At 48.7% G+C, this 23,779-nt stretch overlaps 1 protein-coding gene and 1 long non-coding RNA gene across 4 annotated transcripts in view; one reads left to right on the top strand and one right to left on the bottom strand.

Annotated features, from left to right (window-relative positions):
- The window catches only part of LOC149359748 (uncharacterized), a 45,197-nt gene that overhangs the window by 16,140 nt on the left and 5,278 nt on the right, over positions 1-23,779 (top strand). The window contains exons 6-16 of one of the 3 annotated variants that reach the window (XM_089571876.1): positions 2,045-2,124; positions 3,967-3,989; positions 6,253-6,329; positions 6,537-6,576; positions 6,634-6,702; positions 8,951-9,739; positions 13,114-13,208; positions 15,544-16,759; positions 19,333-19,521; positions 21,463-21,612; positions 23,215-23,298. In XM_089571876.1, coding sequence (XP_089428002.1) covers positions 2,045-2,124; positions 3,967-3,989; positions 6,253-6,329; positions 6,537-6,576; positions 6,634-6,702; positions 8,951-9,739; positions 13,114-13,208; positions 15,544-16,759; positions 19,333-19,521; positions 21,463-21,612; positions 23,215-23,298 — 2,812 coding nt within the window. Of the gene's footprint in view, positions 1-2,044; positions 2,125-3,966; positions 3,990-6,252; positions 6,330-6,536; positions 6,577-6,633; positions 6,703-8,950; positions 9,740-13,113; positions 13,209-15,534; positions 16,760-19,332; positions 19,522-21,462; positions 21,613-23,214; positions 23,299-23,779 lie in introns of all 3 variants that reach the window. The other 2 variants (XM_089571875.1, XM_089571877.1) reach the window with 2 other exon arrangements.
- Positions 10,179-23,779, bottom strand: part of LOC149359747 (uncharacterized) — a 36,706-nt gene continuing 23,105 nt past the window's right edge. The window contains exon 3 of the long non-coding RNA XR_016288799.1: positions 10,179-23,408. This is a non-coding gene — a long non-coding RNA (uncharacterized LOC149359747). The remainder of the gene's footprint in view (positions 23,409-23,779) is intronic.

The raw sequence follows: 23,779 nt of genomic DNA, 5'->3' as shown, positions 1-23,779 counted from the left end.
AAGTTAGCAAGTGTCAGTAGTGGTTTTATCAATGGTGTGGCTGGTTAAACAACATTGAAATTAAGAAATTAAGAAGTTTGCTGGAATACGGTGACCACAGCTGACAAAGGACAGGGTTAATTGGAGAGACATGGGAGAGGCCTTTGCCCTGCAGTGGGCGTAGTCAGGTTGATGATGATGATGATATGACTGGTGTGCTCCCAACTTATTCCTATAGGAGGTATTCACTGAGGCCGCTCTACCAGACAGCGCGAGCATCGTCGCGGCAAACGCGCCATGTTTGCGGTCGTTTCACGCCAGCTCGCGCAGTGTCACGGTACGCCGTGAGGTACCCGGCCTGAACTGTTAGTGATCCGTAGCATATTTGCACGTTGTTAAATGCGTCAGCGACCACTTATATTTATGGAACGCTTATTGTGCATGAATTTTGCAGCAGAATTCTTCTGTGCGACCGCGTACGCTTATTGTGCATGAACTTTACAGCAGAATTCTGTGCCGTGATATCTCAGCTCGGCAGCAAAACTGGCTGGCTGCACTGCACGCGCGCAAGAATGTACACGGCTTGCAGCTCTTAATATCAGTTGATAACTGTCAGCTAGTCATGTAGGGCACATCATGGATAAACAGCACGATTAATTGCCGAAATTCGGAAACTGGCGCCGCAGCGGCTGTAGTCCGTGAACTGCTGAAGCTTCACAGGCGGCGTTTCAGCAGAAAGGCAAAGCGTCGTAGCTGCCTTATTTACACGACAGAACAGTGAAACAAATACTGTCATGCGCTCGCAGCACGAACGGTAGACTTAACGAGAATATTTTGCAGTTCTGATTGTTGCTACGTAGCGCTGCTTCGAACGCACAAGATGTCTAGCCCTTTTGCAGAAACGCAGTGCGCAGCCATTCCGCTAGATTCAGTAGTAACACGTCACTTTCAGCAGATAGGGGTAACAAATTAAGGTACAGCTAAGCGAACAGAGCCTTCGAATTACTCACCTTTCCAAAAACGGCACTTCGGCCGTCGGCACCTCGGCACCCTAAGCACGGCTCTTGGACTCACCCGCTTGTCAAGTGATTGCACCCTCTCATAGGTTTGTATGCTTTAATTCCTTGACCTTCCAGCAAACTTAAGCCGTGCGCCAGGTGGGTCTGGACACCGGTGAATTCAACGGGCGGCAGCAGTCTTGTACATCGCACACCGCGCCAGCGCTTCCACTTTCCTACGGATCAGCCTTTTCACAAACTGGAACCTTTTAAGCGTGCCCGCTCTTTTCTGCTTCGCGCAGTTCTCGGAATATTCACTCAGTCACGCGGTGTTACGGGTCGGACAGAAATTATCTGCGACGAGACGCGAAATACTCACATTTCACACATCACCAGCTATTTAAACGCTGCGGCTAGCTGCGGCGGACGCGCGCGCGACCACCAACATGGCGAATGCCGCGCCGGCAGCTAGCGCCCCTTGCGGATGACGTCATGTGAATACCTCCTATAGTGCCCATGTTAATCATCATCTGTGGTACAGAGTGTGTAGAAATAAGAATGTACTAATTTTCATTTTTGTTCACTGAGATATGTACCTGACTTGCTAACATACTAGCAGAAATGGCCTGTTTCAGCCTAACTTTCAAGGCGCTAGGTCAAGGTGTCAAAGTCAGCCAGAGATGCAAAAAGCCTGCCGAGAGATAAATTCATGCAAAAATTAACACTAACTGCAAAACAGCTTGAAATTTCTGTGGTCATAATGCCTCATTGGCTGGTGATGGGGCAGTTTGAATTTGGGTCTTGATTTACGGTATGCGCCTGTGTGGACATTCAGATATCGAAATTATACGAATTTAGATATGATGTAATCATGCATTACTCAACAAATCTGCCAGTGTTTTTACACATTTCTGCAATGAAGGGACCATTAGGGATGAAATCCTGGCAGTTCGTAACTTCCGTGCAACGTTTTGAATGCCTGGTTGTTGCAAGCTTTTAGGGTGGCGAAGTGTTGCCGCTTAGACGCCACTGCTGAACTCATGAACGCCTGCACTGTGTCCGTGCAGGCAGCCCTGAAGGAGGCTAATGTTGCCTTGCAAAAGCAACGGGAAGAAAGAGCCAGGCTTGAGGAAGAGATCAAGGCCGGGTGAGACCATATGCATTTTTCAACAAAATTTTTGTGCGTGAAGTGCAGTGTAGAGTGCACTGGCAGCACTCCTTTGGCATTTCAGCCTTTACAGCGCTCGCTGCCTTAAAGGTGCAGTGAAGAGGAATCTGAACTCGTCTTTTTGCCGTGGGAACTCAATCTGCACGTTCCGAGCATTCGTAGAAACTTCGATTTATTGCCCTGTGTGACCGATTTCCCTAATTAAATCGAATTAACATCCGGCTTCCGTCTTGTTTTTTTTTAATTCTCCTCGTACGGTGGGTGGAGGCGACCAACGCGTGGAGTGCCTTTCACGCGGTCCCGTGGCGGCTTGCCGCTCTGCCATCGGCGGAGTAATACTTAGTAATCCGTAGAAGCAAATAGTCTGCGTGTATTTTTATTTCTGCAAACTTATTTTGCGGCCATATTATCTGCGAATGAAATTATTTATTCACGGAAACCTAAAAAACAAAATAAAGCGAAAGCAAAGCCTCCACGGAGGTGGATGAAAGGCACTCCACGTGTTGGCCGACTCCGCCCGCCGTGCGAGGAGAATTAAAAAAATAAAGGCGGGAGTCGGACGTTAATTCGGTTTAATTAGAAAAATGAGCCACACAGGGCAATAAGTCGAAGTTGCTAAGAATGCTCAGAACGTGTAGATCGAGTTCCCGCGTCAAAAAGACGAGTTCAGATTCCTCTTCAGTGCACCTTTAAGCCTAGCTTCCCCAGTTTAGTTTCGTGTAGTTGGTGATGTGACATCGACGGTCCTGTGCACAGTCACGGCATTGGCTCGCCCACAGTCGTGGGACTACCCCATGCACACAACCTTCCACGACTCACGGACTCAGCTACAACTACGGTGAACTAGCACGCTACCACAACTCCCATGCTTTCAACAGCCACAAAAAGCTGAAGCTAGTGATACTGATGGAAAAAAAAAGTTGACGACGATGATGATGATGACTCGTGGACTCTGGCGCCATCTGTGGGCGTCACCTGGAAGCTCCTGTGCGCGTGCATGGCCTCTGCGGCTGTTGCTCGCAGTTTGAGCTGATCGCAGAGGCCATGGTGCGTGCATTTCAAAGGCTGTTTCCACGTGGGTCATGGAAAGTTTTGGTGCGGCCATTGCACGTATCTTCTTTTTCTTCTTTTAATATTTCCTTCAGGAAAACAGTGTTCGGCCCGTACACAGGTGCGGCCCCTACACGCGTTTATATGGTAATCGAATGTAAAAATCATTGGAGGTGCCAAAAAAGATAAAGATAAAACATTTCACATCAACATATATATAGTTGCTCTCGGTGTTATACAGTAAAACCGCATTTATTCAGATTTCATGGGGCCGGAGAGAATGTCCAAATTAACCAAACGTTGAATTATCGCCAGGGACCAAAAGAAATAGATGGCAGAGTGTTCCATATTAACGTACCTTTATTTCTTGTATAACGCTGTTGGCGTTATTACTAAATGAATTTTTACATTTTTTTGAGGGTCGGTGCTCTCACTTGCTCTGTTTTGTGGGTGTAGTTTGCAGGAGTTGATCGGCACCTTTTGAAAACCTTTGGATTTCCCAGAGGCTAAAGAAAGTCCTGCTATAATGAGTTGCACTGTCTGTCATGGTGGTGTGAAATTGACCAGAAGGCTCGGAGACTTCGATTGTATGTTGTATTGGCACATTTCTGTGAACCAAAATCCGCCGCAGGCTGAACTGTGTTGCATGCCCCTGCGAACTTGACAGGTGTTCAGGTTCAACTGGTTATAAGACGCCCACCGTGTGGCCACGAGCCATCCCTGTAGTAATAGTTAAAGTTTATTTATTTTCTGTTTTATTTTTAAATGCAGGGCCAAGGCTGAAGGAAACAGAGGTGAGTGGAGATTTTGTGTTGTGTTGTTACTGGCAGGTAGAGGCTGTAGAGAGGCTACTGCCTTTAACGACCAAGCACCTGACACCTGCTCAAAGGCCTGCCGCAACAAAATTTTGCGTTGTCTAGATGGGCTCTTAAAGGGACACTGAGGAGAAATTGAAGTTGGCTTGTATCGACAGAATACCAGCTCCTGATTACAAAAACGCCACTCATGCTGACAACAAAGCTCTTGTAACGTAGAAAAGAGCAAGAACCAAAATACAGGTATCGCCGCCACAGGCCAAACTCGCAAGTACAAGCGTGGTGACGTCATAGGACAAAACAGTGTTGCTAGAACCAATAGTTCTAGAAACACTAGAACACGAGAAGCCACAAATCACTGAAGCGCAGCCAATGCATGCACAAATCTCCTTAACATCGCCAGATGGCGCCACGTACCCGGCAGCTACGCGCGCACCTGCAGCATAGGGACCAATCAGCGCCTGCTCACCGGCGAAAGGCGGGCTCCCGGTATTCCGCTAACGGTACCAAGGTACGTGGTATGCTAAAGGTGTCTATTTGCTAGAACTTCGTTGATGACTTCGAGAACGGGATCCATCGTAATGCTGGCAAAACGCCAATGCAAACGTAAACAAAGCGACGGTAGCGACGGCCGCAATAGCCGATAAATGCCTTCAACGTGCGGCCGGCGGTAGCTTTCTTTTCGGCTGCTGCCAGGCCGCACTGCTTGCCGCCAGAAATCACGGAGTCTGCGTTACGTCATGTGCACGTCATGTTTCACGTCACTTAGTCCTGTGTCGTCATAAGATTATCCAAAGTTTGAACCAGAGCGGCGGAAAAAACTTTTTCAACTTCGAATCCAAATTTCTTAAAAATAAATGCATCTTTCGCTGCCGGCCAAGCGGCAACAAAGCCATGAAATGCCGAACTATCGGATTTTGCTGTAAAAAAACATATTAATAGAGCTCTCCTCACTGTCCCTTTAATGTGCTGGGTAAGTCATCAAACTAATTGTAACAAAGCTCCACACCTGTTAGAGAACTGGTACTGTTGTCTGTAGCAGACGACGCACGCACCTGGCGACATGTCGTGCTGTCACGCAAGTTGCAAGATAGGACCGGAAAACCGAGAGCCAATTATGGACAGCATGAAGTGCACGGCTGGAGGCCAGAGTGTGTCTTGGCAGTCCTAGGTTTGGTAATGCGGTGAAGTTTTTTGGGGGTTGATTACTATACCGAAACAGCGTGTAGCCGTTGAGGGGGTTGGAGCATGCGTGCCACATGCGCTTCCGATGTACGGAAAATAGCAAACATTGTGCTGCGTATGGTGATCAGTTTTCTCTCACGTGGCATTCCAGCAGAGTACTCGCCCGGTTTGGTCAGAATGAATTGAAAGTGTGCATTGTCTGTAGCGATTCCGGCCATAAAACAGAGTTCTTGCAAAAGCTGCACTATCAGCACCATCTCTTGGTGGCTGCAGAAGACAAAAAAAGATGACGTGAAACAAAATGCGGTCCCTGTTCGTGGGCACTCATTTACAGTGCTGTTAACTCATGTGATTGGCGTTGTGCACTTGTAACACGTGCCCACTCGGTGTATTTTTTACGGGCCGCGGTGATCTTTCCAAGCACCATGGCAATGGTGCCAAATGATTCCGACTGTTGTTGTTCTAAGTCATTTACGACACTTGGTAACGGCGTTCCTTTTTAAAGTTTCGGTTTCGAAAACGACAACCTTTGAGAGTGCTTCCTGATGCACTCACATCAGTTATGAATGCTATCTCTTGTTTTTGGGGCTCTGTTTTGACACAGCGTTAGGAAAAAGTCTTTTTACAGGGCGAAACGTTTTGTTGCTGTTGGCCTTTCATCATAGGGATCCCCTCTTTCTTGGGTGTCACGAAGCTGTGTACGGGCTGGGGGGTTGAGAGTGCCCAGCTCTATGACTTCGCTACATGCCAAGCGTCTACCTCAGACGCACTTGTGGGGCATTGGGGAAACCAGCCACATTGTGCTTCTTGATATCGTTAGCTCATAGTGTAAGAGCCGGGCCAGCAATTTTTGAGGAACAGTGGTTTTGTTCGAGAGAGAACGTCATCGCCGGTCATGCCAAATGCTCAGGCCAAGTCTTTACTTGCGTCGGCTGTTGTTGTGGATGCCTGCACACCGTGGATGCACGTTTAGTGCTGCTCCTCTGAAGATGGTTTATTGATTGCCCCTCCTGTCTGTGCCCAAGTAGTTGGCGGCTGAGGTTCTGTTTAACTGCAGTGCGCCTGCTGGAGTTGGAGGTGGAGAGGAATCGCCGCGAACTGAAGCAGGACAAGAAAATGGCAGAGGAGGCAGTGGTACGTTTTGCGTCTTTTCTCTGCCCCCCCCCCCCCGCCTCTTTTTCGAATGAGAGAAGCTGCCGATATGTTCAGATGGGAAAGAGAAATGGTAGCTGGTCTTCGTAGTACTCTTTTCTGTCTCTTGCTCTTTTGCTGTTTTCTCTTTATGGGCCTTGGCGTCGGTCCGTCAGCGGGCTGTTGTAGAGTGCTGGCTCGTATGTGCAGGAAGAGTGCAAGAAGATGGCCGAGAAGCTCAGGCGCCAAGGTATGTCTCACTCCACACCGCCCCCTGCTGTGGCAGCTGCAGCCCGTTTGCTTGCAGGGCTCCTGACCAAGGAACTCGAGGAGGAGCTGGCGTGCATCATGAGCTGCCCAATGGAGATCAGAGAAGGTGGGGGACACATCCACTTCCGGCTGAGGTGCATGCTTGCACGTGGACAGACAGTGGGCTGTCGCCACCAGCAGTGCCATGCATGCTCGACTCCCGCCGTATTTTAATCGGCTCGATGTGGCACATCTCCAAAGATCGTGCAAACTAAGGAGCATCAATAGATCATCCATTGGATATTCAAACCTTTTTTTCATTTGTGTAACCATTCTTTTTCTTTTTTATTCAAATAGCTGTCCCTCTTTATGCCCCCAAGGCTATAAACACTCCTGAAAAGGAAAAAAAAATTACCTCCTGTGAGCATCAATGTCCTGTGATTGTGTCCTAACAGTCCTGTAACAACTCTGGGTCTCTTGTCTGCGACAATGAGGAAGGAGTGTGCCCTGTCCTTCAGGCTGATCGGGGGGCTGGCGTAGTGCATAATCATCATCATCCGAGTGCATTCAGTGCAAAATAGAGACTGCTGTATTCAACTGGCCGTGGTCGGAGCATGCTAGAAGCCATAGGAGACAATGGTCCAGGTCGACCATTGGACTATTGGAGGTCGACATTGGACTACTCTGTTGGACGGTAGAGAATCCCGCTTTGACTGGCACGACAGCGCCATTCCACACGTGCAGGCACTGCGTTGGAATATCGGTAGCTTTGAAAGTGCGGCCACTTTCAACTGCACTTATTAGCCTGGCGCTCCAGTGAAATAGGAGAGGAAGTGGCCTGAACATTTGCACACGTTTGTGCTGGCAGTAACTTGAATTTTCGCATGTGAATGTCTTTTATTTATGCCTCTTCATTGCCGTTATTCCTCTTTTTTTACGTTTGACCGCACCATGAGGAACTCTTATTTATTCATTTTTTTAAGAACCTGTTTGCTGGCAGAAGCAATTGCTGCCTGTCAGAAAGGGCCATGCAGCCTCTCTGAATTTCAAGCTTCGCGATGTTGTCGTATTATGAGCTTTTGCTGGCTACCAGGAGCCAGGCTGAATGCTAGCACAGTCATTAGGGGCCTAGTGACAATCAGGCTCTCCATAGTGCTATTTCTAGCGTTTACTTGCATTGTACAAGCCTCGTTTGTGTGTGTGTTTTCTGCACACTCAGTTTCACGGTGTCTTTTGCAGTGCAATTTCTGAAGTACAGTAAAAAAGCTCGTTAATTCAACCCCCATCAATTTCGAAAACTGGGTAAATCGACCTGCCGACATAGTTGGCTCCAACTGCAAGTCTATGGAATTGGACGCTTGCTATTGCACATGCTACTTGTCTCGCACCGGTTCATTCGAACTGACTCCTGAAGGGAGGCTTCGTCTAAATATGACCGGCATGGCAAGTGATCGCCAAAATAGTCCTACTTAAACCTGAATTGCATGTTGCAGAGTTCTCTAAACACCTCTGATATGCACGTAGTGGCAGGCGCGATGATAAATAGACGGTCCCATCTCTGAGAGTAGTCAGAGCATGTGGTGTTGGTAGCGCTTTTGTGAGCTTCGCACAAGTCCATGTCTGTCCATGACGGCGGCGAGTATCGGTCGGGTATCAGCCAGCCAACTGAGCCCATCTGTGTGCCACTTCAGGCGCTGATTGGCGCTGATTGGCGCTGCTACAGCTTTCTCTCACTTCTGTCTGTGTGGCTCTTCCATTGCTCTGAAACTGCGCGCTCGTCACATGCAGTTCACTCTTTTCGCAGTGAAGCCTCCTCACACACAACGCAGCCGCTTGTGGAAGGCTCTACCGCATTGCACTCTGAAGGGTTCTAAAGATGCCCTTATCATTTTGGAACATTTCTGCTTTGACGCTTCCGACAATGTGCACACAACAAAGCATTGGTGGAAATGTGAAGAAGTAGTCACTGTTGCTCTTTTCTGATCTCAAAAGCAGGTGACCAAAAGCCCATTCTTTCATTAAATAAATTTACCGTGATGGAAGTGGATCTTGCCAGCTTTCTTCGGGGTCATTCGATAATTCGAGCTATGAACAAACATTTTTTTCTAGATGCTTGAGTTTCGAATTGGAGCTTTTACTGTATTAGTGTTTTTTGACTTTCGCTTGGCTTGGGAGTATTGCTGTTTTTATATTCTTCGAATTGCGTAAAAAGATGAGAGTTTCTGATAACAGTAGAAGGCATTGAACATAAAAAAGGGATCTGAATGCAAGTCTACTGTGAAAAGAAAGTTTCCTTGTGGCTGCACAGACAAATCTCACTGTGTCCTTACCTTCATCGTTTGGGGTTGAGGTGGCTGTGTTCCTCTCTTCCGCAGTTGACAGCAGCAGTGAAATGGATGAAGGTGTTGAAGCAGACCCAGGGAGTCAGCGTTTGGAAGAGCCACTGGCAGCTGACGAGCGCAAGCCACTGGTAGTTGATGAGGGCAGTGAAATGGATGCAGGTGTTGAAGCAGACCCAGGGAGTCAGCGTTTGGAAGAGCTGCTGGCAGCTGACGAGCGCAAGCCACTGGTAGTTGATGAGGGCAGTGAAATGGATGAAGGTGTTGAAGCAGACCCAGGGAGTCAGCGTTTGGAAGAACTGCTGGCAGCTGACGAGCTCAAGCCACTGGTAGTTGATGAGGGCAGTGAAATGGATGAAGCTGTTGAAGCAGACCCAGGGAGTCAGCGTTTGGAAGAGCTGCTGGCAGCTGACGAGCTCAAGCCACTCGTAGTTGATGAGGGCAGTGAAATGGATGAAGCTGTTGAAGCAGACCCAGGGAGTCAGCGTTTGGAAGAGCTGCTGGCAGCTGACGAGCTCAAGCCACTGGTAGTTGATGAGGGCAGTCCACTGGAGCCGAGTCTAAAGCAGTGCTTTTCCGCTATAGCTGAGATGAAGGTTCCGCGTGCGCTGACTCCATTCCCTAAATCACCTCCGGTGGCTGGTCGGCCTCCACCATCTCTGGCACCAGTACAGCTGGCACCGTCTACGGTTCCTTTGCAGCCAGCGTTGCCAGCTGGCGAACCGCTGGCACCTGTCCGAAAGCAAGAACAGCTGGCATGTCAGCCGGTGCAGTCAATACCTGTATTGGATCCGGTGCTGTTGAAACATGAGGCAGGAAATGAGGGTAAGTCTCCTTTCCTACGTACAGCCGCCCACAGACTCAACACGAATGACGGAAAGCGTGGCCTGGACTGCTGTCAGTGCCACGAAGCGATAGTCATTGGTGCGAGACAGTGCTCTCGGTATGTTTGAGGTGGCTGACGGTAGCTGATGCGCAGCTAGCTTTTACTGCTTATCCGTTTGTGACTGATTGCCGCGTGGACAGCGCGCTCGTCACGGGGACGTTTAAGAGCTTTTTGCTCGCCGATTCGGCCTCCACGGCCTCGGCAATGCACTTTGCAGTTTTCTTATCGCGGCAGCCAGGAACTGCCCGCTAAGCTGCCGCGGTTCGCACCTTATATCGTCAGACACCGCAAGCATTCTGAGAGCATTATCTCGCACACGATGACTATCGCTTCATGGCGCTGACGGCAGTCCAGGCCACGCATTCTATCGTTCGTGTTAAGTCTGTGGGCGGCTGTACATATGTTGGACCACCACTAGCAAACAGTGTGTCACAGAAGGTGGAGGAACACACTGTTGTAATTTTCAGATTTTACAGCTATGACATTCAGTGCTGGAGATGTCGCGTTACTGCCGTGATATGCACTCAAAAGTCCCTGTGCGTTGGTCTTTGTTGATTGCAGTGACGATACTCTTGTGTCATATGCGCCAAACTGCACCAAACCAGATAGGCTGTGCCATCCAGTCTACCTTTTGTCGGTGTGATTCCGACTAGAAGCCAGCTAGAATGTAGAAGCTCACGAAGCATTGTCTGGTGGCATTGGGAGATGCACAGCAGCATGCAGGCGTGGGCAGCGGACATCTGCAATTTTGGCAACAGTGACATCACTATGAGTTTCCCCGCTCGCTTCTCCAACGCAGTGAGGAGAAGCCTGAACATTATTGCGGTTTTAATCGACGATTACCATTTTAGACGCTAGTGTAAAAATACTTTGAATGCTTTACCTACAAGCTTCTTATATTCGAGTTCTTGAATATACTCGAGTTCTCAAAAAAATTGGAGGCTTATCAAGGTTAAGCCCAGTGGATGCGAAGCATGTTAAGCAGCTGCCTCAGTGTGGATGGGACTAAGTAACGGAGACATGGTTTTAGGTTAATCGTCGTACTTCGTCCCTGTTTCCATAGCACGCTGCATCGGTTTCCGTAGCACGCTGCAGCCTTCGTTTTGCATTCCTATTATTAACGTCCTTAGCGTTTGGAGCCATCTTGACCGCATACACGCCCGGCGCAAAGACGCTGGCGCGGTTGCGGGCACAGAGACTGACGCGACGGCGGGCACGCGCCGCTTCATCCCTGACGTGACGTCACATATCACGTGATGCAGCGATGGTGGCGCCGCTGCCGCGTCGCGCGCGACGGCGCAAACCGAAGTGTGGAGGCCTCCGCCGGGCGACGTCCGACGGCGCGAGATGAGGCCCCATCTGCAGCCGGTGTGACGTCATCACGTGACGTCACATCATGTGATCTCATTTCAAGGTCAATGGTGGCCACCGCCGGGAGGCGACCGACGGCGCGATATGAGGCCCCATCTGCAGCCGGTGTGACGTCATCACGTGACGTCATGTCACGTGACCCCACTTCAGGGTCAATGGTGGCCACCGCCGGGCGTCGCGCGAAGGCCCGAAACCTACGTTAATATGCTTCGCATAAAACCATTTCAGCTTCCCTTTAAGAGATTCCTTGGCAGTGTTTAGTTTTTCCACCTGTCACACTATGAAAGACCAGTGCTGGGATAGTACAGGGAACAACATTTGTGGCTTGCATTGTTCCACTGCTATTTCATTGCAGCACTGGCAGCTAACTTTTCTGTAGTTAGGAACAGTGTGTGTTGTGTGAGTGATGATTTCCTCCAGTGTGCTGAAATTTTTATATTGTCTTGTTGGGCACCATGGAATATGCATAGTCCTGCCTCTCTGCAAATGCCATCTCACAGTGCACATATGAGATGGCGGTGGTGGTGTATATGATACAAAATCTTGTGCATCATTTGAGTAGTTTTTCTTGAGTCATGCAGTCAGGATTCCATTTTCTTTTGATTGGTTGTGGCACAGGTAGCGCAGCCTTTATTTTTATTTTCTGTTCCCGACTCAGAGTGCCATTTGTCACTCTGAACAGCACAGCTGACTACTTCCATTGGGGAAAATGACTGGCATGTCAGCTACTATGACTGCTTTGTCATGATAATCTTAGGGAATACAGTGAGTAGTGGCAAAGAATTTTGGTGAGCATACAAACAGTGATAAACCCTTCTGCTGTACATGCACATATGCATGTGCAGTATTGCTACACATTGCAGTGCCAGTAAAAATGGACATATAGGATAGCATGCTTTAAGGCATGCATGTGCCAAACGCTATTTCAGATTGAATCTTAGCATGCTTACATTATTTCCAAAGTGTAGCGTGTCTAACTTTTGCGTACACTAAAATAGCATTTCCAACATGGCAGTGCGCTTTCGAGCAGAGCCATTTGCTTTGGAGTCAATTCATTATTGTTACTGGTTCATTTTACCCACAGCAGAATTTGTGAGTGATAAATTAACTTTCCGGTGGCTTAGTGGTTATGGTGCTTGGCTGCAAATCCGAAAATCGTAAGTTTGACCTTACACATGGCGGTCAAATTTTGATGGAGCCAAAATGCTAGAAATCCATGTACTGTGTGATGTGAGTGCACTTTGAAACAATCCCAAGGGGTCTTATATGGTGCCCTCCTCTACTGCGTCCCTCATAGCCTAAGCCGCTTTGGGGGTTAAACCTCATAAACCATAAACCAAACCAAAAGTTTATTTTTTATTTTGAGCGACGGCTCTGCCGCCCCTAGGCCTAAAGAATGTCGGTTTGTTGACAAATATGGCTTTAATTTTTAAGATGAGATATTGCCACAGGGCTTCATTTGTCATTACGTCTCTGCATACATTGGCGAATGTGAGAAACAGCGCAACATCCTTTGATATGCTTGCGTTTAGCATATGTAAGTGTGCATACTCTATTCTAAAACTGCTTATGTTCTTTTAGTGTTCGGTATTTAGGTAGTGAGGTGCCTATTTATACTCTTTTCCAACCATATCTGCATACGCCGTGGGCAGGCAATGAGGCAGGAAGGAATACATTTAACGCACTCTTCCTATTGGCTGAGTAGGTCTCTGGCGTCCACATTGCTGCAAGCAGCTATGAGATGGAGTATATAAGTATGCACCTTGGCAGCAGTAACAGCTGTTTCTTGCAGTTGGGCTAAAAAAAAATTTTGGTGAGAAGCATTTTAAATGATCACTTTAGCATGCATTTATTTGCTGCACTTTTTGTTGTGAGTTAACGCTGCTGATGATGCTGATTGCAGGCTGCATAAAGAAATGAGATTTTTTTTTGTACATTTCAGCGAGTGAAGCTGGCCAGAGCGCCATGGAACAAGATCCATCAACGCAGGCGCCACCACAGCCAAGGAAGAGGCGGTTGGCTCACAGTCGGTCACAGGTGATGCATTGAAGCAACTTTCGACCACTCTTTGTTGAATTGAAGCGGGCTAGTAGTAGTAGTAGTAGTAGTAGTAGTAGTAGTAGTAGTAGCAGTAGTAGTAGTAGTAGTAGTCCAGAGAACGGGCAGTCCGTTCGGCTATCTCATCGCTTTGCCGCGCATCTGAAGAGCTAATAGGAAACTGAGTAAACAAGGAGAGCGAGAATACTTCGGTAGCGTCTATGATAAACACTCTAAGCGGAGCGCCGATAAAGATGTAAATCAACTTCCACGGCCCTGCAAGGGAGTGCGGATAAAGATTAAAATCAAGTTTCACACGCCTCCGTTGCGATCATGCAACAGACCCAAAGCCCGAAAGGGCATTGACGCGGACTGCGCGGCACGCTGAAGCTAGAAATCAGTTCTGTTTATTTCCGCAAGAAGGTAGCACAATTAAATTTCAAATGAATCTTGTAAGTCCTAGGAGGTGGCAGCACCTCCTAGTGAGCCTGCATCGTCGCTGCGGCGTGAAATTTCAAATTGAGGGTTGAAACTGTTCCCGTAATGCAAAGACTTTGAGGGATGGAAAAACGCCACCGTACATATACGGCGAAAACCCTCAAAGGGTTAAATGTATTAGTCCTCCATTGAAAAAAATCGTGAAAAATTTGCTTTCTTATTACTATGTTAAATAGCTTGGGTTCAGTAGAAAGAGCGGAAATGACTCATGAAAATGATATAAGCAGGTAGCTGCTGCCTCTATTGGTTGTTGAGAAAAATGGTGCTTGGCTGCTGACTCAAAAGACGCGGGTTCAATCCCGGCCGCGGCGGCTGAATTTCTTTGGAGGAGAAATTCTAGAGGCCCGTGTTTTGTGCGATGCCAGTGCTCGTTAAAGAACCCCAGGTGGTCGAAATTTCCGGAGCCCTCCACTACGGCGTCTCCCATAGCCTGAGTCGCTTTGGGACGTTAAACTCCATAAACCAAAACCAAACCAAACCAACCGTACAAGAACATACCCTAAAATGCATGGGAAGGTAGGGCCTAGTGCGTCCCCTTAAAACTTAGATCTCAGTGTTGAAGAGCATCAGTGGAGACCTCAACAGTCACTGCAGAAGGGGAGGTAGTTTGTGTACTTGTTCGGTGACGTTATTCCTCCCTGAAGCTGCGTACATTGTCATGAATTTACAGTTGAAGCTTGTTAATTCAACCCCTGTTGGTTTGGAAATCCGGTTGATGTGGGCTGCTAATCTGGTGTGGCTAACTCCTACGCACTTCTGTGACATCATTGGATTCGGATGCTGGTGGGCTGACATTAGTTGATATGGACGGGCTTCTGATGGGGAGCCACGTCAGGGTATAGCTGGCACAGCCAGTGGTCGCCTGTGAGCCCCCCCTCGATCCTGAATGGCATGATGCAGGATATGGCATGATGCTGTGCACCTCTGGCATGTGCGCAACGGCAGGCGTGATAGAAATCAAGAGGACCCCGTCGCTGAAAATTAGGCCAGCCGCGTGATTTTGGTTTTGGCTTTCTGAGCATTGCACATCCATTCGCGAGCCAGCCAGCTGGGTGCAGCTGTGCACTGTTTCGGATGATTAGTGTATCGGTGATAATTTTTTTTTTCTTTCAAAAGTTTTTTGGTGTCCTGACGCCAGTGTGCGTTTCTCTTGCTTCCGTCTGCGTGGCTATTCTTTTGTTCTTCCAGTCCACTGAAGCTGTGCACTCATCATGCGCTGTGCGGATCTTCACATGCAACGCCGCTGCTTGTGAGGTTGCTCCTGCATTGTAGCGTGAAAAAGGCCGCAGAGGTCTTTACAGTTTTGAGCAGGTCTGCCTTGGCATTCCCAATAGTGTGGTCACAGTAAAGCATTTCACAGAAGTGCAAAAAGTTGTTGTCGCTCAGTTTTTATCTCAAAAGCAGCCGACCATCACCCAGATTTTCACCAAGGAAAATTACTTTAATGCGAGCGGTGTCTGTTAGTTTTTCGAAGCCGTTGGATCACTCAGACTTCTGGATAATTTGATGGTTCTTCCTGGTTCCTTGCAGGTCAGGATTAACGGGCTTTTGCTGTAACAGTACCTTCAGCCTCAGTCGGTAGAAATATTCAGGCCTGCTGGAACAGCCTTTGGCCTTCGGTGTTGGGTGGAAAGCTGGGCTAGCTGGATGGGATTGATGATGGAATTGTCGCATTGGACGAGGACGCAAGAAGGACGATGCAACACGAGCGCTTTCCCCAGTGTTTTGTCTGCCCGTAGAAGCATGTGCCATAGCTTCGGTAGTCGCAGGAAATTGTTTGTTTAGTTTGAGTTTAGGTCTCTTAATGTTTTGCCTGCTGTGTGCGCAGGACGAGCAGCTGTCCGACAAGGAGGTGCAGCCGCCGACCAAGAAGCCACTGCTGAGCAAGCTCCCAATACACCGGCTGTTCTCCTCGGGCAGCTCGGAAGAAGAGGAGGAGGAGGAGGCCAAAGAAGAGAAGAGTGCAGAGCAAATGCACCAGCTGTCCTCCTCAAGCAGTTCGGAAGGAGAGGGGGCGGTCAGAAAAGAAAAGAGTTCCGGACAAAGCCCACTCGGGGCATTTTCACCCTCTCTCAGTGAGCGCGCTGCAGCCATGGGCGGAGCAGTGTCTGCCATGTCAGTTCAAGTAGGGGAATCCGCACGCGGTGCACTGTCAGGTGGCTCTGTGCATGCAGGCACGACTGGGGCACCGTCTGGCAGCCTGTCGAGTAAGGCAGTCTCAGGTACACGTGGAGGAGTTGTGCGCAGTCCTGTGGAATGCAATCCTGCGCCTGCAACAGCGAGCAAGGCAGCGCCTGTGAACCTGCCAAGTCAGGGAACACTAGGAATGCGTGGCGGAGTTGCATGCAGTCCTGCGCATGCATCTTTGAGCAAAGCACAATCTGGCAATGCCGCTCAAGCAAGGGAAGGTCGGGACGTGGGAATTTCATGCAGCCCTGCAGCTGCAGCAGCGAGCAAGGAAGCATCTGGAAAGCCGAGTGGAGGAGGCCAGAGTCTGGGCCTGTACAGAGTGTTCCTGCGTAGCCAGGGGCATGCGGCTATAAGCCGACAAGCGGTCTGCAAAGGGGAAACCTCCCTGGTTGTTCAGGGGGTGCTGAAAAAAATGGCGTTTTTTGCTAAGCAGCGCGAGGTCAGTCCGGAGGAGCTGGAGCTGTGCACCCGCCGAGTTAAGGGTGACGCACTGGTGCGGGGCGCCCTCAGCTACCTGTTTGAGTGCAAGGCGAATCCCGTGGCGGCGCACTGCCGCGGTGAGCAGGCACCCCCCCTCATCACCAAGTTTGAAACCCTGCTGCTGCAAGCGCTGGCCCACAAGCAGGACGGGTGGGTCATGCTGTTGTCTGCGCTGCGTGCGCGGTACTGGAGTCGCTCGCAGCCCAAGATGCTGATGGGGCGGGCATCGTACGTACGGCTGATTGGTGTGCTGTGCAGCAAGCTGGATGAGCCCAAATTGGCCCAGGCACTGGTCTGGGACTTGCTGGGCACAAACCAGGCCCCTTTCCTGATAGCTTCAGTGGTAGGAGCTTGGCCCGGTCTGCTCAAGGCATTGCCACAAGGTGAGCTGTTTTTTGTTTTTTTTTGGTTCATGTCACACTGGCTTTTTCTCTCTGCTCCCTTGAATAAGCTTCTGCTTTCTGGGCTTGAGAGCTGGTTCGGGCAACACTTGTAAAGCAGGTTGGTCTGCTGTGTGGTGTCTGTGTCATGCAGGCAGTAGCTGACAGTCAAGTTGAGGGCCTTTGGAATTCCTGTTTGCAATCGAGCTCGAAGGAGCTGGGCCGCTGCTTGACTACTATAATATGTGCTACAGCAGAGTTGATCCCTGTCAACTGGCTTTATAACCGCGCACCAAGCACTTGTGGGGCTAATGAAGTCACAGTTAAAAAATCTTTAGGAAAGGTGACTTTTTTATGTGCTGATTCCAAATATGCCTTTACAGCCCCTTACACGCTAATGAAATATGTTATGTAATGTTTTTTGTCGTGAGCTTTGAAGAAATTTTCGCTGCAGGGGTCTTGCTAAAATTCAAATGCCACTGGTTTTTTCTTGACGTCAAGGAGTCACAGTGTAGGAATATTTAAGTGTTGACACACTCTGCCTGACGGTGTGACCAGATCTTGTTCGCCTCTCCTTGTGCTTCTTTCGAACACGGACAGATGGCACCACACGATTTAGGCTTGTCAAATCGCCGAGCTGCGACGGCTGCACTGCAGGTGTTTTGGGATCATTCATTGCCGCAGCATGTACGTGTGCTTGTCGAAGTGGGGCAGTGCACAGAAGGATTAAAACTGATGTCGACACTGAGCCATTTTACACTTGAATGAGCGGAGCTTGTTGTCGAAATACATTCATTGCAAGGTTTTTTTCATTCATCCGCACGATTGCCGAGCTTGGTTAACCGTACCTCCCCTTAAAGATAAATAATTACCAAACTGCATCACAAAGAACCTGTTTGTAGCAGAATTTGTTCGTGCCCGGCGCCCACCTCAACGCAGAAGCAGAGAACCTAACCTTCACACATTGAGATGCACTCTGGCAGCACAAAACATCGACAAACACAGCTTAAAATAGCACCGAAAGCTGTGCAGCATCTGCTGTTCCGCAATCAGTTTGGCCACACGCCTCAGCTCCTCCGCACCACTGTGGTCAGTGCATGTACTAGACCGCAAACATTATTTGTGTGCGCTCTCTGCCGTGGCGGACAGTCAGTGTCAACACCTGAATACATTCCTACACTGTGCAAGGAATGCAGTGAGGGTAAAATTGTCCTGCCTATAATAGAACTTCAGTTGTAAGGTTTTGGAATTGCCGGTTCAGAAACAGTGAAAACTTTTCTCGTTTCTGTAGTGGCGACTTCAGAACCCCTGCAGTGCTAGTTCTATGATAGGCACAGTGATAATTTTACCCTGTTGCATTTTTTGATGTCAATAAACGCCAGTAGCGTGTACATTTTAGCAAGACCACTGCAGCAAAACTTTTTAAAAGCTTACTACAAAAAGTGTTACATAACATAGTCCATAAGTGTGTGGAAGGGCTTGTTTTATAATTAAATGCCATAATTTGAATGAACTCTTTATATCACTCCCCACCCTCTGTGGATAACAAAGTACGATATCACAATGCACACATGCTGTAATAAGAAGAGTCATGTGCAAAACTTTGCTTGCTTGAATTGCACCTGTTAGTTGTCAGTCCAGCGATGTTCGTTAGCGTATAGCTTCTTGTATTTACATAAGCCCTTCTAGGTTAGGCGAATAAAGTCTTTAGAAATATAGGTTCGGTGCCTGGTAATAGCTGCGCCGTCACGGTCCTGCAGCCGTTCCAGTACAGCGTGAAACCAACCTGTTCCCATGTTCTTAGTGTAGTGCAGGTATCAGAAAACTCGTGCAGTGGTACTCAGCGGCTCTTTTATCTGGTTACCTTGGCAACGTCTAAGTAACAGCACTCCTAAGATACATTCTACAGCAAAACTACGACAGAAACACCTGACCGTTCTGGCAAAAATTACCGATGAACCACTTGCACAGCGGACCCCGCCGTGGTGGCTCAGTGGTTATGGCACTCGGCTGCTGACCCGGAAGATGCGGGTTCGATCCTGGCCGCGGCCTAATTTCGATGAAGGCGAAATTCTAGAGCCCCGTGTGCTGTGCGATGTCAGTGCACGTTAAAGAACCCCAGGTGGTTGAAATTTCCGGAGCCCTTCACTACGGCGTCTCTCATAGCCTGAGTTGCTTCGGGACATTAAACCCAATAAACCAACCAACTTGCACAACGGAGAGAACGACGTAGTTCTGCGTACACTGATCCTCTGTAGACTAGTTTCTGGCACCACCGCAGAGTGGTGTCGATTTTGGGAAAATTATCAATAGGGCAGTTCCTTCTTTTTCTTTTGTTGCTACCTAGGCACCTATTAAAAAGGATAAAGATGCAAGGATAAAGATTGCATTTTACCACCTTGTCCTGACAGTCGACAGTGTTTTGGGCACGAGTGTAGCTAGCGCAAATGGGCCGAGATGCAGTAGCGGAGCTTTTTTTTATGCCCGAGTGTATTGCACTTCAGTCGTGGTTGTTGTGGATGTCACTGGGCTGTCCATTTTGCTGGCACGTCATTCCTCGTGCGCGATGACTGCAGGGATTGTGCAGAAGACTGTGTCCTACCTCCTGCTCGACAGCCCAGCGCACACCCTCAACAGCACCCTGGAATTCCAGGCACGCCAGGTGCTGCGTGTGCTTGGTCCGCTGCCCGGCTTCGTCAAATACATCCCCAAACAGCTGGTCGAAGAACTGCTCGCTCGTCTTCTGTCTCCCCACAAGTGTGACGGTAAGGGCCACTACTCCGTTCCTGGAACAGGTCTGTCTTGGGCGCCAAGGCATACCATGTGTGCTCGTGCATGCGAATGCTGCCGCAGTGGCTCAGTGGTTATGGTGCTCGGCTGCTGACCCGAAAGACACGTGTTCGATCCCGGCCGCGGCGGTTGAATTTCTTTGGAGGAGAAATTCTAGAGGCTCGTGTACTGTGCGATGTCAGTGCACGTTAAAGAACCCCAGGTGGTCGAAATTTCCGGAGCCCTCCACTACGGCGTCTCTCATAGCCTTAGTTGCTTTGGGACGTTAAACCCCATAAACCAAACCGAACCATCATGCATGCGAATTAACCTAAGTTTGAACTAGTGACAGTGGATGGAAACGGCAGCGCAGAGTGATCAAGGAGTAGTCATATTGGGAGGGAGTAGTCAGGTTGGGAGATTACCAGATAGTATTAGAGCACACAATCAACGGCTACCCCTCGGTGTGTGAGATCCGAATTCCCATTGGTCGATGACGATGTGACGTCACACGGAATTGAACTTGATTAAATCATTTGAAAAATGGTGATTATAAGGTCGTAACTTGAGTGAAACATCATTCTGACATAAGAACGTGAAGTAAGTAATATCACTGAAGAGCAAATTGGGATGAGATGGGAATCGAACCCGGGAGCCTTGTGTTGCGAGTCAGACACACTACTCCTAGGCCATCGCCGTATGTTTAGCAGACTTGGTTAAAAGAAAACCTTGTCTGTGTTGTGCTGTATAAAAAAATTAATTGAAAAATGAAATAAAGAACAGTGCTTGTGTCTGCGAAGTGATATTCAAAGAGGATCTCGGGCTGCTGGAAGGACCCATTAGTGTTATTGCATTATACTATTGAGGCGATGCTTAAGTGTCATCGAAATTTATTGTTTTTTTTTTTAAAAGCTATCTGATCACGCTCTGCATTTCTTTTTATGCTGAAGGCAGTGGTCAACATCTTCTGTTGTGAATATGGTGGAAAGTTTCATAACCTGTCTGCTTCAAAATTGTAGAGTCGAGCGATTCAGTGTGTACTTGTGCAATAGAGGACCGCATTGGAGTCGCGAGCGGCTTGCAGTTTGCCGTGGCTTCCTACCAAAGGCCGGTTCGACAGTGCTGGTGTTCACACTAGCAAACTTGAGCTGCGGCTTGCTTTCCTGCTTCCGTCTCACATACAAGGTGCCACTGATTCCGTCTCACTTACAAGGCACCGCTGATTGGTTTAGCACTAATTGACACTGATGACTTCCTAAATCATAACGCAATGGCGCAACCCGTAGGCTTAATTTGGTGCACTCTCCGCAACAAACTATGGAATTGTGGCACAGAAAGCACAATGCAATTGAAAAGCATGCACCAGCATCCGCTCCTATCTGATTACTTCGCGTGTGGCAGGAATGAATGCTGCGGCACACCTGATTCGCTGTGCCTCCAAGCTGGTTGTGCCATCCATCACCATGGGTGGGAGTTGTACGGCTGCCTGGTTAGGGTGTGGGGCCAAGGTGACCAAGGTGGTGTTAGGCACATGCGTGCGGTGGCAAATTCCTCGTTGATTTTGTGGAACGCTGTGGGTACACCTCTTGCTGCAAAAAAGATTGGATGTGTGCATGGCCGGTCGAGGCCCAGCTTTGCGGGTGCATTGCTCTGAAGGCCATGTTGTCTGTGTGGCCAGGCACAGCTGCTTGTAGACTGAATTAACCGTGGTGGAGCTGATCCGCACTCAAATTGACGGCTGCCTTACGCATAGCGTTCAGTGGAGCATGAACTTGACCATGAAATCGTACAGTACAAATTATCTGAAAATTAGAATTAATGAAGTTCTAATTAACAAACTTTCACTAATATGCGAACTTTATTGGCTGTAGCGTACTGCTCTGCCTAGGCTTTGGGCAAGTGGCTTTGAGAGTCTGACCTCAAAGGACCCCTTACAGATACTTGTGTGATGCATCACCGGTCACTCCAAGAGCTGTGCCAGCGATCGCCTGAAAGCCTGCTGCCATGGCTGCTGGAAGAGCGGTTGGCACCCCAGGCGCAGTCACTGCTTAGCAATCAGGGCTGCGGTTGCCTCATCTTGCTGCTGGGTACGTGCTTATTCTGTTCGCTGATGGGACCTAAGTGGTGCCCGTGGTGATTATTACTTAGCTCCAGATGAGAGGGAGATTTTTCGTTCATGCTTGCTGGCTGTCGGGCCATGCAGAGTGGGCTAGCTGAGCAGGGAGCTCCAGTATGTAAGGCAGTACGTCATTTGCATTCAAGGCAAGTTTACTTCTGTATGTATAAATTGGTTTTTGAAGAAAGGAAATGGCGCAGTATCTGTCTCACATATCTCAGCGGACACCTGAACCCTGTAAGGGAAGGGAGGAAGGTAGGAGTGAAAGAAGAAAGAGAGAAAGAGGTGCCGTAGTGGAGGTCTCCGGAATAATTTCGACTACCTGGGGATCTTTAGTGAAAGGCATTCTTACTTGTTTGCTCTGAATGGTTTCCCTGTGGGGAAATAATTCCCATGTGACATTTCTAGGTGCAGCGTAGAAATTGCAACAGAATTTGTTCTTAGATGCAAACTGACTATATTCCCTTTCATATTGGCTCAGTTGAGCTTGCCCACACGGTGCTGCCAGCACCTGTTTGGTGCTCGTTAGCTGGGTGAACTGATTAGCCCCTTCTTTTCTTGGCATGGTCGCTATGCAGTTGACAGTTTCTGGAGCGAAAGCTCTACTGGATGAACAATGTGTCAGAACTAGCGCTTCGACAATCTGTCATCGCCGTTCAAGCCAAACCATTGATATGCAGTAAAGTTTAATCAAAGCTAAACCATGTCTAACCATACTTAACAGAGCTGTCGCTCATCTTACTAGGTTCAGCCGGGTCGAACCGCAGCTAATTTTAAGGCGAAAGCCTTTAATGCCTCATACTGTCGTTAGCAGACGCGTCGGCAGCCGTGTCGACAGACGCGTCGGCAGATTTGTCCGCCTTTCGGCGTCACTGCTTAAAAAGAAACTGCGCCGAGGGTGGGAATGGAACCAGGGCCCCTGGCATTTGAAGCGGAGACGCTACCACTCCGCCACGAAGGCTCAATGTTTGAGCATGAATAAAGGCGTGCGCATCTAGTGAATGCATGGGTTTCATAAATAAAATAAAAAAGGTATAAAGTCAAGAAAAGGAAAAATAAAAATAAGAAAAGGAGAAAAAACAAAATATGAAAAATAAATAAAAACAAGCAGTGCGCCAGGAAACTCTTTCGCCTTGCAGCACTTTAGAGAGCCAAAGTGCCCCCTGAATTTTTTTTTGCTGCTGTGACAGCTTCCCAGCTTCAGTGGAGCACACTCGTAATGCTGGCTTATGCATCTGTGTGATAGCAGTGGCTAAGGCAAAGCTTATTGCCTCATCCAAGTGGTTGCTGGAGCCCGTGAAAATGCAGTCAAGCTTCTCTTGTCAGGCATTACATGACTAGGCTGTGCCAGACTGTGCCCAGTGCATGACGCAGGATGAGTACTAGCCAACTTGCAAGGGAGCGATGCTCTGTGGCACTGAGACAGTCCTTGGTGTGTGGATTTATTGGCTGCGCATGTGCAGCGATGATGGTGAGCTGATGAGAGAGGCAGTGAACTGCAGTGCACGCGGCTCTTGTGTTTGTGGCAAGGAGGTATTCACTGTGCATGCAACCTGTTGTTGATGCTTTGCAGTGTCTCTGTGGAAGATGTACACGGAACCACCGAAAGCACTTGAGCCCCTGTTCACCGAGCTGATGCAGCGGGCCAAGAGAAGTGGTGAGTTGGGCATGTTTGTCGCTGCACTTACTTGTGGGGTCATGGATCGAGTACTGCCTCTTATCGGGAGCTGATGGCTGGTGGATACCATGGATGGTCATCTAGGACACCTTAAAGGGACAGTGAGGAGAGCTCTATTAATATCTTTTTAAAGCAAAATCCGATAGTTCAGCATTTCATGGCTTTGTTGCCACTTGGCCAGCATCGAAAGATGCATTTATTTCTAAGAAATTTTAATTCGAAGTTTCTAAAGTTTTTCCCGCCGCTCCGATTCGAACTTGGAATTCTCTTATGATGACACAGGACTAAGTGACGTGAAACATGACGTGCACATGACATAACGCAGACTCCTCGATTTCTGGAGGCCAGCAGCCGAAAAAAAAGCTACCGCCGGCCGCAACGTTGAAGGCATCTATCGGCTATTGCGGCCGTCGCTACTTTCGCTTCATTTACGTTTGCACCGGCATTTTGCCAGCGTTAC

The sequence above is a fragment of the Amblyomma mixtum genome, chromosome 2 (genome assembly GCF_055824585.1).
Source record: "Amblyomma mixtum isolate Tamu chromosome 2, ASM5582458v1, whole genome shotgun sequence".
Taxonomy (NCBI): domain Eukaryota; kingdom Metazoa; phylum Arthropoda; class Arachnida; order Ixodida; family Ixodidae; genus Amblyomma; species Amblyomma mixtum.
This window is presented reverse-complemented; position numbering and strand designations above follow the sequence as displayed.